The following is a 12574-nucleotide window of genomic DNA, read 5'->3' on the forward strand; positions in this document are numbered from 1 at the left end:
CTTCTCTCGGCGAGCTCGGCCTCCCGCTCCTCCCTCAGCAGCTCCAGCTGCCGTTCAGCCGCCTCCGCCGCCATCTTGGCCCCACGGGCATTTCCGCTTCCGGGTCGGAGGGGGGATGCTGTCATGGCGGCGCTGGCAGCAGTCAAGCGGCGAGCGGCGGGTGAGGGACGGCCGGGTGGGAACGGCCAACCTTCGTCTCCGGCTTCTTGCTGCTCGCAGGGCGGGCTGTGAGAAACGCGAGGGGAAACGTGCGTGAAAAGGAAGGGTGGGATTCGGCTCTGTGACTTTGTGAGGGGGTGTGCTGTGAAGAGCTACGTGTGGCTCGCCTCCGTAAAGGTGGGGTGAGCCGTTGGGGTTAAGGGGCTTTCAGCGTGCCTTTTGGCTGGTGGGTGAGGAAGGCGGTGATCCTGTGAGGGAACTGTGCGTTTTAATTGAGCAAATTGCTTCAGCAAGGCTTGTTGCTGTTTCTGAGATGATTAGCCTCTCAGCATATGTTCCTGGGTCTCTCCTCTGAAAATACTGAATCTGTATTCCAAAGTGCAACATGAGTTACACGGTTAGTGGGTATGGTGGGGTTGGGTTGATGGTTGTAATTGTTGATTGTAGTGGTTTTTTCCAACCTGAGTGATTCTGTGATTCTGGGTTGTAGTAAGCCACTGTTCTTTCTGTGTTTGTGTTATTCTCACCTATTTAGCTCCATAACTCCCTATCCCTCCGGCCTAGAAGAAAATCAACATCTGGAATGGTGGAAATCCAGACACAAAAGCGGTGAAACCAAACCTGGTGTACCTTCTGCTCTTCCATTTGGTCTTCCCTTGGGGTTGTGGTATCTGCTTGGAGTCCCCAGGACTTCAAACCACACTCCTGTGGTGGGCTTTTAGTTGAAAACTTCCTAAGACTCAATAAATTTGCCTAGAATCACCTGATAAATGAAGTGTAAGCGTTCTTGTCCCCATTTTGGGAGAGATCCTTTTAGCAACAGTGCAGAGTTAAGAAAGCACACGACAGTTCAGACCACTTGCTCCCCTATGCCCCATGGTTGTTTCGTTCTGTTGTTCTTTCAAGGAGGTAGGGTGCTATGAGTGTATCGCTATGGGGTGCACTCTTTGTGTATCTGTTCTGTCTTGCTGGAAGTGGCACTTGAGCCAAGTGTGCTTGTAGGATAAGACCTTTCTCCTGCTCTCATGCAGTGCTACACACAGCTGATAGTCCTTTGTCAGCATTGGTGAGGCCACATCTTGAGATTGTGTGCAGTTTTGTTCCAGTGAAGGGTCTGGAGCATAACTCTCATCAAGAGTGGTTGAGGGAACTGGGATTGTTTCCAGTGGAGAAGAGGAGGCTTGGGGGAGACCGTATGGCTCTTTACAACTCCCTGACAGGAGACTGCGGTGGGGAAGCAGCCAGCCTCTTCTCCCAGGTAACAGCAATAGGATGAGAAGTGATGGCCTCAAGTTGCACCAGGGGAGCTTCAGATTGGATATTAGTTTTTTTTAAAAAAAAATCTCAAAAAGAGGAACAGGTTGCCCAGGGAAGTGGTGGAGTCATCATACCTGGAGGTGTTCAAGAGCCATGGAGGTACCACACCAAGGGATGTGGTTAGTGGGTTATCAACCTATCAATCTTGGAGGTCCTTTCCAACATTTATGATTCTATGGTCATGTGCCTTCTTTTGCATTCTTCATTGTGGTGGAACCTATACAAAGTTTTATAGGCAGAAAACAGTATCAGGAAGTGGTGATGTTTCCTTCAGCATCACTGTACTATTGCCTCAGTAAAAGATTAAGAGTCCAACTGTTGCTGCTTGGTTTTAATACTTTCTCCTTCTCTCCTTTTTTAGCTTTCTTGTTTTCATCTGTGGTTCGCCTCCAGAGCTCCCAGAGCACACCTCTACAGGAAGGGTAATGTCAAATGATACTCTGCTTTCATTTTTGCCCCCTTGCTTACCAGGGGGAGTGTGGGAGGGGGAATGGAGCCAGGAGCCTGTTTCTCTATAGAAGAGAGACTTACCAGATCCCTTCGTTTTTTACTTCTGAATAAGTTTTAGACACTCTGCCTCCCCTTTGTCACCTGTGCTAGGCTACTTGCATTGCCTTGTGAAGCTGAATAAAGAGATAATTAAACCTTCCACTGAGCTAAGGGCTGCAGTGTGGTTCAGTCCATAGCAAACAGCAAGAGAAGCCACTCAGCTGTTGCTTGTCTAGGTATAGGTGAGGTTTATTTCCTAGCAGGAGTTGCTGTTCTCTCATAAATACTGAATTTGAGCTTTTTATAAGATGTAATTAAGAGGCCAGTTGCTAGAGGACATCAATTCAGCAGACTTTAGGCTTTGTTAATTTCAGCACTTCTAGAAATGCTTGCTTGTGTCTTCATTTTGTTTCCTCTATTGAGACCTAGTACAGAAATACTTGTTTCAAGCTGCAGGCTGTGCTACTTCTTGTTTTCCCCAGAAGGGGACACTGCAGAGATAAGGAAGTCCTATGAGCAGCATCTGGGGGAAACGACAAAATTCATCTGTGCTGCAGGAGGATTCAAGGGGGTAGTCTCTTCTGTGTGTGGGAACACAGTTTGGATCTCAGCCTCCACGGCACAGTGCACAACATTGTTATTAAACCCTACAACAAGCCCAGAAAGCCTTGGTGCTAGCAATTACTTTGAGTTTCTGTTAATTTAAGCTCTTTAAGGGGCTTTTTTTGCATTACTGAATAAACCAGTCGAACACAGTGTTAATGTTGCCTTCAAAAGCTATCATCTAATGTTCTTTTCCTGAATGGTTTGTGCATCCTGAGTGAGTTATGGAAAATGTGGATCTCAGCCTCCAGGAAATTCTGACCTTTCCATTGTTTTATAGATGGTAATTAGTGAGCAGAACCTCTCTCTTCAAATTTCAGAAACCAGTATCTTTCTGATAATCAAATTGAGATCCAGGGTGAATCTACCTCCCTTTTACTAAATCTCTGCTTAGTAAGGAATTGTAATCTGCTGCCCTTCAGCCATGTGTCCTGCTCTGACAGAAGGCATTTGGCACCTCTCTGAATAATCTCTAAATGCAGCTGTGTGGGCCTTGTGCCTCCTTTCCCGACCTCCTGGAGGGCGTACTGCAGTTGTGATGAAAGCATTGCATGTGCAAAGTGCTGCTCCTGGTTAGAGTGGCACTCTTCTCTCCACTGTTTCTTAGGGAACAAATCAGTAGTTTTCTGTAACTGTCTCTAATGCAGAGAAGTAAACAGTTGCCTCTGGTTCTCCTTGCTGCTTCTTGTCCAGATCTTGAAAAACAGCTAATTACAAGCAAGTGCTATTTGCATTTTTACTGTTTGAACTCATGCTGTGAGCTGTACGTAGCATTTCATTTTTGAATTAACACCCAGTGGCGTATTAGAGCAGAGTTAATTGTTGTTTAGCTCTGATTTTTTTTTTTTTTTAGTAGGGCTCTCATGATTTAGTGCTATCTACACTGCTGTCGATAAGAGCAGCATACGCATGTGGGTACCTGCAATATGACTGTACAGGGCTTGAGGTTGTAAAGGATCAGTTCAGTTTTCAGACAGAGCTTCCCTCCCAGTGATATTCCTGAGAAAAGCAGAGAGACTTCACTGTAACAGGTAATGAAAAAATGTTTCTGGCTGATAGCTAAATACCCCTAGCTGCTTTTGGTCTTCTGTGTCAATGCCGTTCCCTGCTTGCATTCAAACCCCCAGTGTTTCACTAAAATGAAGGTGTTGCACCTTGTGATAACCATGTACCATTTTCAGTAAGTAACAGAGCAACATTTAGGTGGAGCAAGTTAGAGCAGTTTTCAAGTACAATAACTTGCTGAGGCAGTTTGAGTTGATCCCATGGTCTATTAAAGGTCCTAAAAGGGAAACGCTCAGAACTCTCCCAGGATGATCCCAGTAGGGACTGCAGGAACTGATGTCAAGTCTTAAAATGGAAAGGCTCTTGCCTCAGCAATGTTGTTACAAAGTATTTTGAAAAGAAATGCTATTAAAGCAATTTTATGTCACAACAGTGAAAGCTACCTGTTCACGATGAATAAGGATTTAATTGGCCCCTTTTAGAAATAAGTTGAGGAATGATGCTTGTGCTTGGCTGGCTGAATGCGAGATGGTGCATGCTTCTGCTCCTTTTTGTGAGCCACCTGAATGAAGACAGGCGTAGGTCTAAGAGATCTCTCGTTGTCCCTCCCCAGCATGGTATAGGTTGTAGACAGACATGGTAATGACACAGAGGAAGCTTTTGGGTTGAATACTTGTATTGTAATGTGCTGAATTGCACCTGGGGTGAGAGAAAGTTATTATTGCCATTCAGGTTTTGCAGCTGGAAGTGACAAAAGAAGAGCAGTCTCATAACTCTCCTATAAAGAACCCAGCTGTGGTCTTAGGACCCTCTCAAAACTATTTCACAGAGAAGAGCATTGCAAGTAGAGTATAAAAGGATGTGTTAGTATTCATAGTGTTTGAGGCTGATTTAAGAATGCTCCTTAGCCCTTCTTCACAGTCAAAGGCAAGTTGATTGCCTCCTGGATGACACCCCACTATTGGATAATTGCAGGGCTTTGTGCTGGTACTGAAGCAGGGTGAGGAACATTATGTGTTCAGTCTCTCAGCTGTAGTGGTAACTTGGATCATAGAATTAAGTTGGAAAGGACCCTTAAAGGCCATCTGGTCCAACTCCCCTGCAGTGAACAGGGACACAAGACAGCTAGGTTGGGGTGTTCGGAGCTCCATCCAGCCTGACCTTGCGTGTCTTCAGGGACAGGGCGTCCACCACTCTAGGCAACCTGTTTCAGTGCTTCATTACCTTTAGTGTTAAAAAGCCTTCTTCCTTACATCGACACTAGATGAAAGTTTGAATCCATTTCTGCTTGTCCTGTCACAACAGACCCTGCTAAAGAGTCTGTTCCCTTCTTTCTTACAGCCCCTCTTTAGATACTCCAGGTCTCCCTGGAGCCTTCTATTCTCTAGGCTGAACAGCTATTTCAGCCTGTCCTCACAGAGGAGGTGTTCCATCATATTAGTGGTCCTCCTCTACACACTCCAGCAGGTTCATGTCTCTCCTGCAGTGAGGACTTCACATCTGGATGCAGTACTCCAGGTGAGGTCTCACCAGCGCAGAGCAGAGGGGCAGGAACTCCCTTGCCCTGCTGGCCACTCTTCTTTTGATGTGGCCCAGGATACAGTTGGCTTTCTGGGCTGTGAGGGCACATTGCTGGCTCATGTCCAAGTGCCATACACCAGTACGCTCTCTTTTCTGCAGGGCTCTGTTACATCCTTATATCCTCCAGCTTGTATTGATACTGGGCCATGACCCAGGTGCAGTCCTTGCACTTGGTTTTGTTGAACCTCGGGATGTTTCCCTGAGCTCACTGCTCAGCCTGTCTAGGTCTTTCTGAATGGCATCTGGTGTGCTGGCTGCCCTCCAGAGCTCAGTGTCATCCACAAACTTGCTGAGGGTGCACTTGATCCCATTGTTGACGAAGGTGTTTTTTTTTTTAAAAAAAAAAATGCTGGTCCCAGAACTGACCAGGAGGGCACCACTCGTCACCAATCTCCATCTGGACATGGAGCCATTGATTGCCATTCTCTGGATAGTCTCACAACCAATTCCTCTTCCACTGAACAGTCCACCCATCAAATCCATATTTTTCTGATTCTGATAAAGAATGGCGTTCAGTGGGACTGTGTCAAAGGATATATCCGTGGAAAAGCTTAATAAGAGACCTTCATCTAAAACTTATATGCAAGCAGGGCTTTAGGTACGTCTGCTCCAACTGGTCCAGTCAGTAAAAACAAGGTGGTGGAAAGTAGGTGGTGATCACTGGGCTTGATCATCATTAGCACATCTAGCTGCAGATCATCGGGGCAAGCCACAACCCAGCTTAGCTGAATTTTATGTTATTTCTGTTGGTTTCTTTGTGATCTGTTGTTTTGATCTATTTCCAATAACATTCTGAAGTGGTAAGTGGGGGGGAAAAAAAAATCCATTTTCCCCATGTTGTGATAGGAAGGGTGTAAAACAAACCAACCACTGAGATGTTTATTCCATTTATTTAAAGCTTACAGCATTTCATGGTAGACCTAAATGACATTGGGTCCTGGGAGCAGTGACTGTGTTAGGCAGAGCTTTTGCGGATTGAGCTCAGAAATGAAGCCAAATGTTTGTGTTTTTTGCATCTTTTGGAGAGATCTGTTTGTTACACATGGATCTTCTTTATCAACCTTATCGTTCACAGGATTGTTGCCAAAACATCTCTGACTTCACCCCCATGGCCTGAAGTGAAATTGCCAAATCCAGTGGAAGAAGCGAAGCACCATGCAGGTAAAGGTCTCAAGTCTCCAAGTGAAGCTTCACACTCTAGTGTTGACACTGGTGACTTGATTGAGTTTATATCAGTGTCTTCAGTGATTCAGGCTTTTTGTTCTTTCCTTTTAGTGTCACCGGACTCATGCTCTGACTGCCTGTATTAGAGATTTGGGTAGATTATGAAGTCCTTTAGTTTGTGACAGCCTGACAGGTCATACTGCTCTCCAAGGGCTCTTATTTGATGGGATGTGTTGCTACCTAAAGCATAAAGTGTGGCTTTTCAACTGGAGGGAATAGCTGTCTTTTCTTCTAGTGGATACAACAAAATGCGGAAGCCAGCATAAGCAATTGGATAGTGGGCACATCAGAAAGCTGATATTTATTAGTGAATAATACAGAATGCTGGAGCCATTATATGCAGTTGGACAGTGTGCACATGACAGAGATGTGGCATTAGGCAGCAAGCAGGTGGGAAGCAAAACAGCGTTAGAGAATGCATGCTTGTCCACACATTTTGTCAGGATCACTGAACACAGGCACTAGCCCTCCTGGTAGAAGCCCGTGGATCAGACAGGAGTTAACCTCACAAGTCAGCATATGAATGTAGCTGTTGAACAACCAGACACTGGTTCCCCCTCGCTGGTAGAGATATGGAAATACAGAGAAGGAAATATGTATGTAGCCTTATGTTGTCTGGGAGGGGTTGTTGTCATCCATGCCCTGCTACAGATGGTAGAAGAAAAGCCAGCACAGGTACAGAACGTTTCTCAGAACAGTAGCAAGCCCTAGTGGGTGAATTTCTCTTACAGCTCCTGTGGTGGTGGGCAATTAGCAGTCATCTGCTACATGAAAGAAAGGAGCTTTTTATTAACAGGCTGTCTTACTGTCTTGTTGCATTAGCTTCTAGGACATCAGTGAAAGGCACCTGAAAGGACATTCTGAAGGCTATAGTTTGGAGAGGCCTGAGAAGTGAAGGAGAGATATCTACAAGGAAACAGTGGAAGGAGAGAAGCAAAGCTTTGCCATTGTTTTAACAGATAGTTTCCCATAGCATACCAAAAATGTGGTAATAACTGTGCGAGTGATGTGCCTTGGAGAGAGCTGCTTCTTCCAGGTCTTCTCTCTGACTTTGTTTTTATCCTGCTTTTCATTTTCTCTGCATGTCTGGGATTGCTCAAGTGACAGATAAGTGTTCTGTCCCAGAGAATGATCTGACCCAGCAGTGAACCATAAACTGCTTTATTTGATTTGCTGACGCCCTGGGGTGAATAAGGTCCCATGTTCTTCTGACTGCTTCACATGGGATCGTTGGGGTTGTTGTGATTTCCGTGCCTTGTAACCTCCTACTGTTTATGAGCTTGCATTGCTATCTCCTGGCTGTGCTTATCCAAAGCAAACAGCAACTAGACCATTTGAATTCTGCCTGATATTCTCCCGCTGTCTGTGGAAACAGACGTGGATATTTTAAGAACCATCATTCCACATGATGCTGAGATTCAAGCTGTCCTAACAGTCAGATGGTAGTATCCATTGATGTTTCCTGTCATTAGAAATGTTTGGAAGAGCAAGCAATAACTTCAGAGTCCATGATGTTAAAGAACACTTATCCTTTTCTGATATAAAAAGATGAAGAAGTTGTGTGGTAGAAAGTTGAAATTTGGTGAGGGAGTAAACCTTGTTAGAAGTTTTTTTTTTGTTTTTTTTTTTTTTTTTTTTGGCCAAGGTCAGTGTTTTGAAATGCTGGTTTTGAGATGTTGACCACAGTACTACTGAAATACATGCATCATCAGTTTAGATCTGAAATAAATTTGTTGCATCCTGTTGTGCATTGGGGTTTGTAACAAAGACAAAGGTATCATACTTCTCTGTGGACTTCTGGGAGTGGAGCACTCTGAATCAGAGAATACACAGGGGACTTTTCTCCTGGGATGGCAATTCCAGCAACACAGAAGCACAGCCCTTAGTTTTAGTGAGAATTGTACTAACTACTGTCTTGTGAAACAATTTCTCTTCTAACCTCTACCTGTAATAGTTTGCTGGTTTGAAACTTGGACACTTTCACAGTGTTCCTGTAAGTGTTGGACTTAGTTTGGTTGTAAGTGCTTGTCTTTCCCAAATGGTTATTATAGTTTGTTTACATTCCAAGAAAAGAACAGGGATTCAGCCACTTGTGAGGACAATGAAGAAAGTCTATTTTTCCAGTTATAGCAAAGTTACTCTTTTTCTGATCAGCCTGAGATGGTGGAAAGCTGCTATTTGGCAGGGGAATAGCACTCATTAAAAAGGGCCTTTTGATGTTCTCGTAAAACTTGATTTTTGGCTTCACTGCACAGGAAGTTGATCACAGAAATCTGAGTTATGTGCATGTGCTATGCAGGACCTTGTCCCTGGAATTTATACTGCTCCTGGCACCTTGCTCTAGTTGCATGTGTGTATAGGAAGAGCTTTTCTGGAAGTCTTTCCAGCTTTTGCTGCAGGTTCTTAGGCCAGGTTTTGTTAGCGTGCTGGAGTCCTTCTTCCTGTGTACTTTGCAGAACTGCTCTTGATGTTCCTGGTTGCTTTACCAAGTATTTAGTGTCCTGGCCTTTTCATGCATTACTTGGAAATTGAGGAGAGCTCCATTCCAGATGTGTAGACAAGCACTCTCTTCTCGAATGCTTTGTATTTGAGTACAGTGCGTTTCAGGATGCCTAAGAAAGAGGCTGAGAAATCAACTGCTTGGAATTAGTTGCATGATATATTTATAGGTGTCTGCTTGCATGCTTACTAAGAGTAGGTTCTTACAGCAACCAGAAGGCAGAAAGGTTTGCAAAAGGGTGACTCATGCCCTGTAGGAAACAGCATTGCTCTTACCATAAATTATTAAGGTTGGAAAAGACCTTCAAGATCATCTATTCCAACTGCACACTGACTTACCAATATTGCCCCTTAAATCATGTCCCTAAGTACACATCTACACCCTTTTTGAACTTGAGATTCCCCAAAGGTAACAGTGTAGGTGGGAGAGCAGTGTGGCTGAGTTAATTCTGATCGACTCTTCACGCTTTGTTGGGTTTTCTACTCTGATTTCTTCTCTGCTCTTTGCCAACAGAAGTGGTGCAAAAGGTGAATGAGCTGATTGCAACAGGGCAGTACGGGAGGCTCTTTGCTGTGGTTCACTTTGCCAGCAAACAGTACAAAATAACCAGTGAAGACTTAATTATGATGGACAATGTGCTACAGGCTGAATGTGGAGACCGAATCCGGATGGAAAAGGTAACGTGCCTTGTCCACAGTGCCTGTGACCTCCAGGCTGTTTCTGCTGCGAACGTTTCCTGAGGCAAAATTCATAATCAGTTTTTCAAAAGTCTTGAAGAGCTCCTGTGGGATCTCCCAGCTTTATTTTCAGCTTTTTTTTTCTTGTCTTAGTTTTATTGCAATCTGAGGTGTGTTGTTAGTGATAATGTTAATGTGGTTTCTGTTGAATGAGGTTGGAATGAGTTGTGACAGACTCTGTTAGAAGACAGATTTCTGTTGTACTAACTTCATACAAAAAAAGAAAATTACAATTGTTGTTTTTAGAGATGACAGTGAAAGAAAGACTGTTTACCTTGAGACTACTACACCCAAAACACTGACAGTACTCCCAGAGGAGCTGTCACTGCTCAGAGCTTTCCAAGATCGTTATCATGCTGAGTGTGTTGGGTGGAGGGAGAGGGATGCTGCATGTAGGGGAGAATTGCCAAGATGCAACTCAACATATTTATCCCTAGTCTCGGTTAACTAGCAGGAACTTGTAGAGGCTCATTAATTAAAATTTTAAATGAAAGACTCTGAAGTAGGATTTTGTTGGATTAAAATTGAGTTGTTAGAGCCAAGCAAGCAGTTAAGGAGAGAAGGGCAATTCACTTTCAGGACAATTAGCTCTGAAAGTCCTGCTTAAAGGTGACTTCTTAGCTATGTTTTCATCTGTGTCCTGCGTCTTCACATACAGTGGAGAAGTGACTTGCACAGAGCAGCCAAGCAGGAGAACAGAGGTCTTTGAGAAAATGAAGGTTAAGAACTTGCCTAACCACCATAACCCAACACCACCATACTCCTGTAGGAATTTCACTGAAAAATATCTTTTTGAAGGAAAAAGTAGAACACATAACATCCATTTCTATGTTGCTTTTAAACTTCTACCATACAGTTAGCATGGAAGGAGGCAATCTGTATGAAATGCTGTCTCTTCTCATGAGAACTTCTCTTATTATTTCTCCTGCTTCTTGGATGGTTGTGTGATTGAAATGCCCTGAAATGAAAGGGTTTGTCTCTGTGGTGGTGAACCAACCTCAGCTATTCATTTTTTACTGTCCATCTTGAGGCCTCAGGGAGGACAATGATTAAAGTGTTTCTGTAGAGGGTATGTTGCAATTGCTATAAAACCCAATGATTTTAGGAGCTGCCACTCATTCAGCACCCACGCAAAACTGTATTCTTCCCTGTATTGCTTTTCGTATCTTTTACAGCTGTTGGTGAGCCAGAACAGGAAAGTTCAGTATGTTCTGATTGGTGTGAAAGATACTTCTAAAGTATGTTTTCAAATGAAGTTCCGGAAGTCTGTCTGTTTTATGAATCTGTTTCTTGCCTGTGAGCTGCCATTCTCCACTGGTACTCTCTAGTAATGATGCCAGGTTTGAAACATGTAAAGACCCATTTTTAAGCAGTTTGGCTCCTGTATGGTGGCTACAGAATTTGGAAAATATTGCTGGTATCACAGAATCGCAGAATGACCAGGATTGGAAAGGACCTCAAGGATCATGAATCCCCAACCCCCCTGCCACATGCAGGGCCACCAACCTCCCCGTTCAGTGCTAGACCAGGCTGCCCAGGGCCCCATCCAATCTGGCCTTGAACACCTCCAGGGACGGGGCATCTACAACCTCTCTGGGCAGCTGTTCCAGCACCTCACCACTCTCTCTGTAAAGAACTTCCTGCTGACATCCAACCTAAATCTTCCCTTCCTCAACTTAAAACCATTTCTCCTCGTCCTGCAGTTATCAACCCTTTCAAAGAGTTGATTCCCCTTCTGTTTGTAGGCTCCCTTTAGGTACTGAAAGGCTGCAATGAGGTCACCCCACTGCCTTCTTTTCTCCAGGCCGAACAAGCTCAGCTCCCTCAGCCTGTCCTCATAGGGGAGGTGCTCCAGTCCCCTGATCATCTTTGTGGCTCTCCTCTGGACCCTCTCCAACAGCTCCCTGTCTTTCTTGTGCTGGGGGCTCCACACTTGGACTCAGTACTGCAGATGAGGCCTCACAAGAGCAGAGTAGAGGGGGACAATCACCTCTCTGTCCCTGCTGGCCACCCCTCTTCCGATGGAGCCCAGGATACCATTTGCCTTCCAAGCTACAAGAGCACACTGTTGGCTGACGTTAAGTTTTTCATCCATCAGGACCCCCAGGTCCTTCTCTTCAGGGCTGCTCTCAAGGACTGCTTCTTCCAGTCTGTATGGACGCCTGGGATTCCTCTGGCCCACTTGCAAAACTGTGCGCTTTGCTGTGTTGAACCTCATCAGGTTCACCCAGGCCCACCCTTCTAGCCTCTTGAGGTCCCACTGAATGGCATTCCTTCCTTCTACCGTGTTGACCGCACCATTCAGCTTGGTGTTGTCAGCAAGCTTGCTGAGGGTGCACTCGATTCCATCATCGATGCCACTGATAAAGATGTTACAGAGCACCGGTCCCAAGACAGACCTCTGGGGGACACCGCTCATTACCAGCCTCCATCTGGACACAGAGCCATTGATGACCACCCTCTGTCTGTGGCCTTTTAACCAATTTCTTATCCGTGGAGTGGTCCACCCATCAAATCCACATCCCTCCAATTTGGAGATAAGGATGTGGTGGGGGACCATGTCAAGGGCCCTGCTCAAGTCCAGGTAAATGACATTGCTTGCCTTTCCCTTGTCCACCAATGTGGTCACTCCATCATAGAAGGCCACCAGACTGGTCAGGCATGACCTTCCCCTGGTGAAGCTGTGCTGGCTGTCTTAGATCACACGCTCATTCCTCATGTGATCAAGCATGTCATCTAGGATGATCTGTGCCATGATCCTCCCAGGCACGGAGGTGAGACTCATTGGCCTGTAGTTCCCCAGGTCCTCCTTGCTCCCCTTCTTGTAAATGGCAGTGACGTGATCCTTCCTCCAGTCATCCGGGACCTCACCTGACAGCCACGACTTTTCAAATATGTTGGAGAGCAGCTCGGCAACCACCTCAGCCAGCTCCTTCAGAACCCTGGGATGCACGCCATC

At 45.2% G+C, this 12574-nt stretch overlaps 2 protein-coding genes across 5 annotated transcripts in view; one reads left to right on the forward strand and one right to left on the reverse strand.

The window, feature by feature from the left end:
* The window catches only part of IGHMBP2 (immunoglobulin mu DNA binding protein 2), a 37046-nt gene extending 36956 nt beyond the window's left edge, over nucleotides 1-90 (reverse strand). For both annotated transcript variants that reach the window (XM_048947290.1, XM_048947288.1), the window contains exon 1: nucleotides 1-90. In XM_048947290.1, coding sequence (XP_048803247.1) covers nucleotides 1-74 — 74 coding nt within the window. In that variant the 5' untranslated portion in view covers nucleotides 75-90.
* The window catches only part of MRPL21 (mitochondrial ribosomal protein L21), a 21913-nt gene continuing 9345 nt past the window's right edge, over nucleotides 7-12574 (forward strand). The window contains exons 1-4 of one of the 3 annotated variants that reach the window (XM_048947338.1): nucleotides 7-248; nucleotides 1838-1898; nucleotides 6230-6315; nucleotides 9392-9555. In XM_048947338.1, coding sequence (XP_048803295.1) covers nucleotides 116-248; nucleotides 1838-1898; nucleotides 6230-6315; nucleotides 9392-9555 — 444 coding nt within the window. In that variant the 5' untranslated portion in view covers nucleotides 7-115. Of the gene's footprint in view, nucleotides 249-791; nucleotides 937-1837; nucleotides 1899-6229; nucleotides 6316-9391; nucleotides 9556-12574 lie in introns of those variants that run through there. The other 2 variants (XM_048947339.1, XM_048947340.1) reach the window with 2 other exon arrangements.

The sequence above is a fragment of the Lagopus muta genome, chromosome 6, assembly GCF_023343835.1.
Source record: "Lagopus muta isolate bLagMut1 chromosome 6, bLagMut1 primary, whole genome shotgun sequence".
In the NCBI taxonomy this organism is placed as follows: domain Eukaryota; kingdom Metazoa; phylum Chordata; class Aves; order Galliformes; family Phasianidae; genus Lagopus; species Lagopus muta.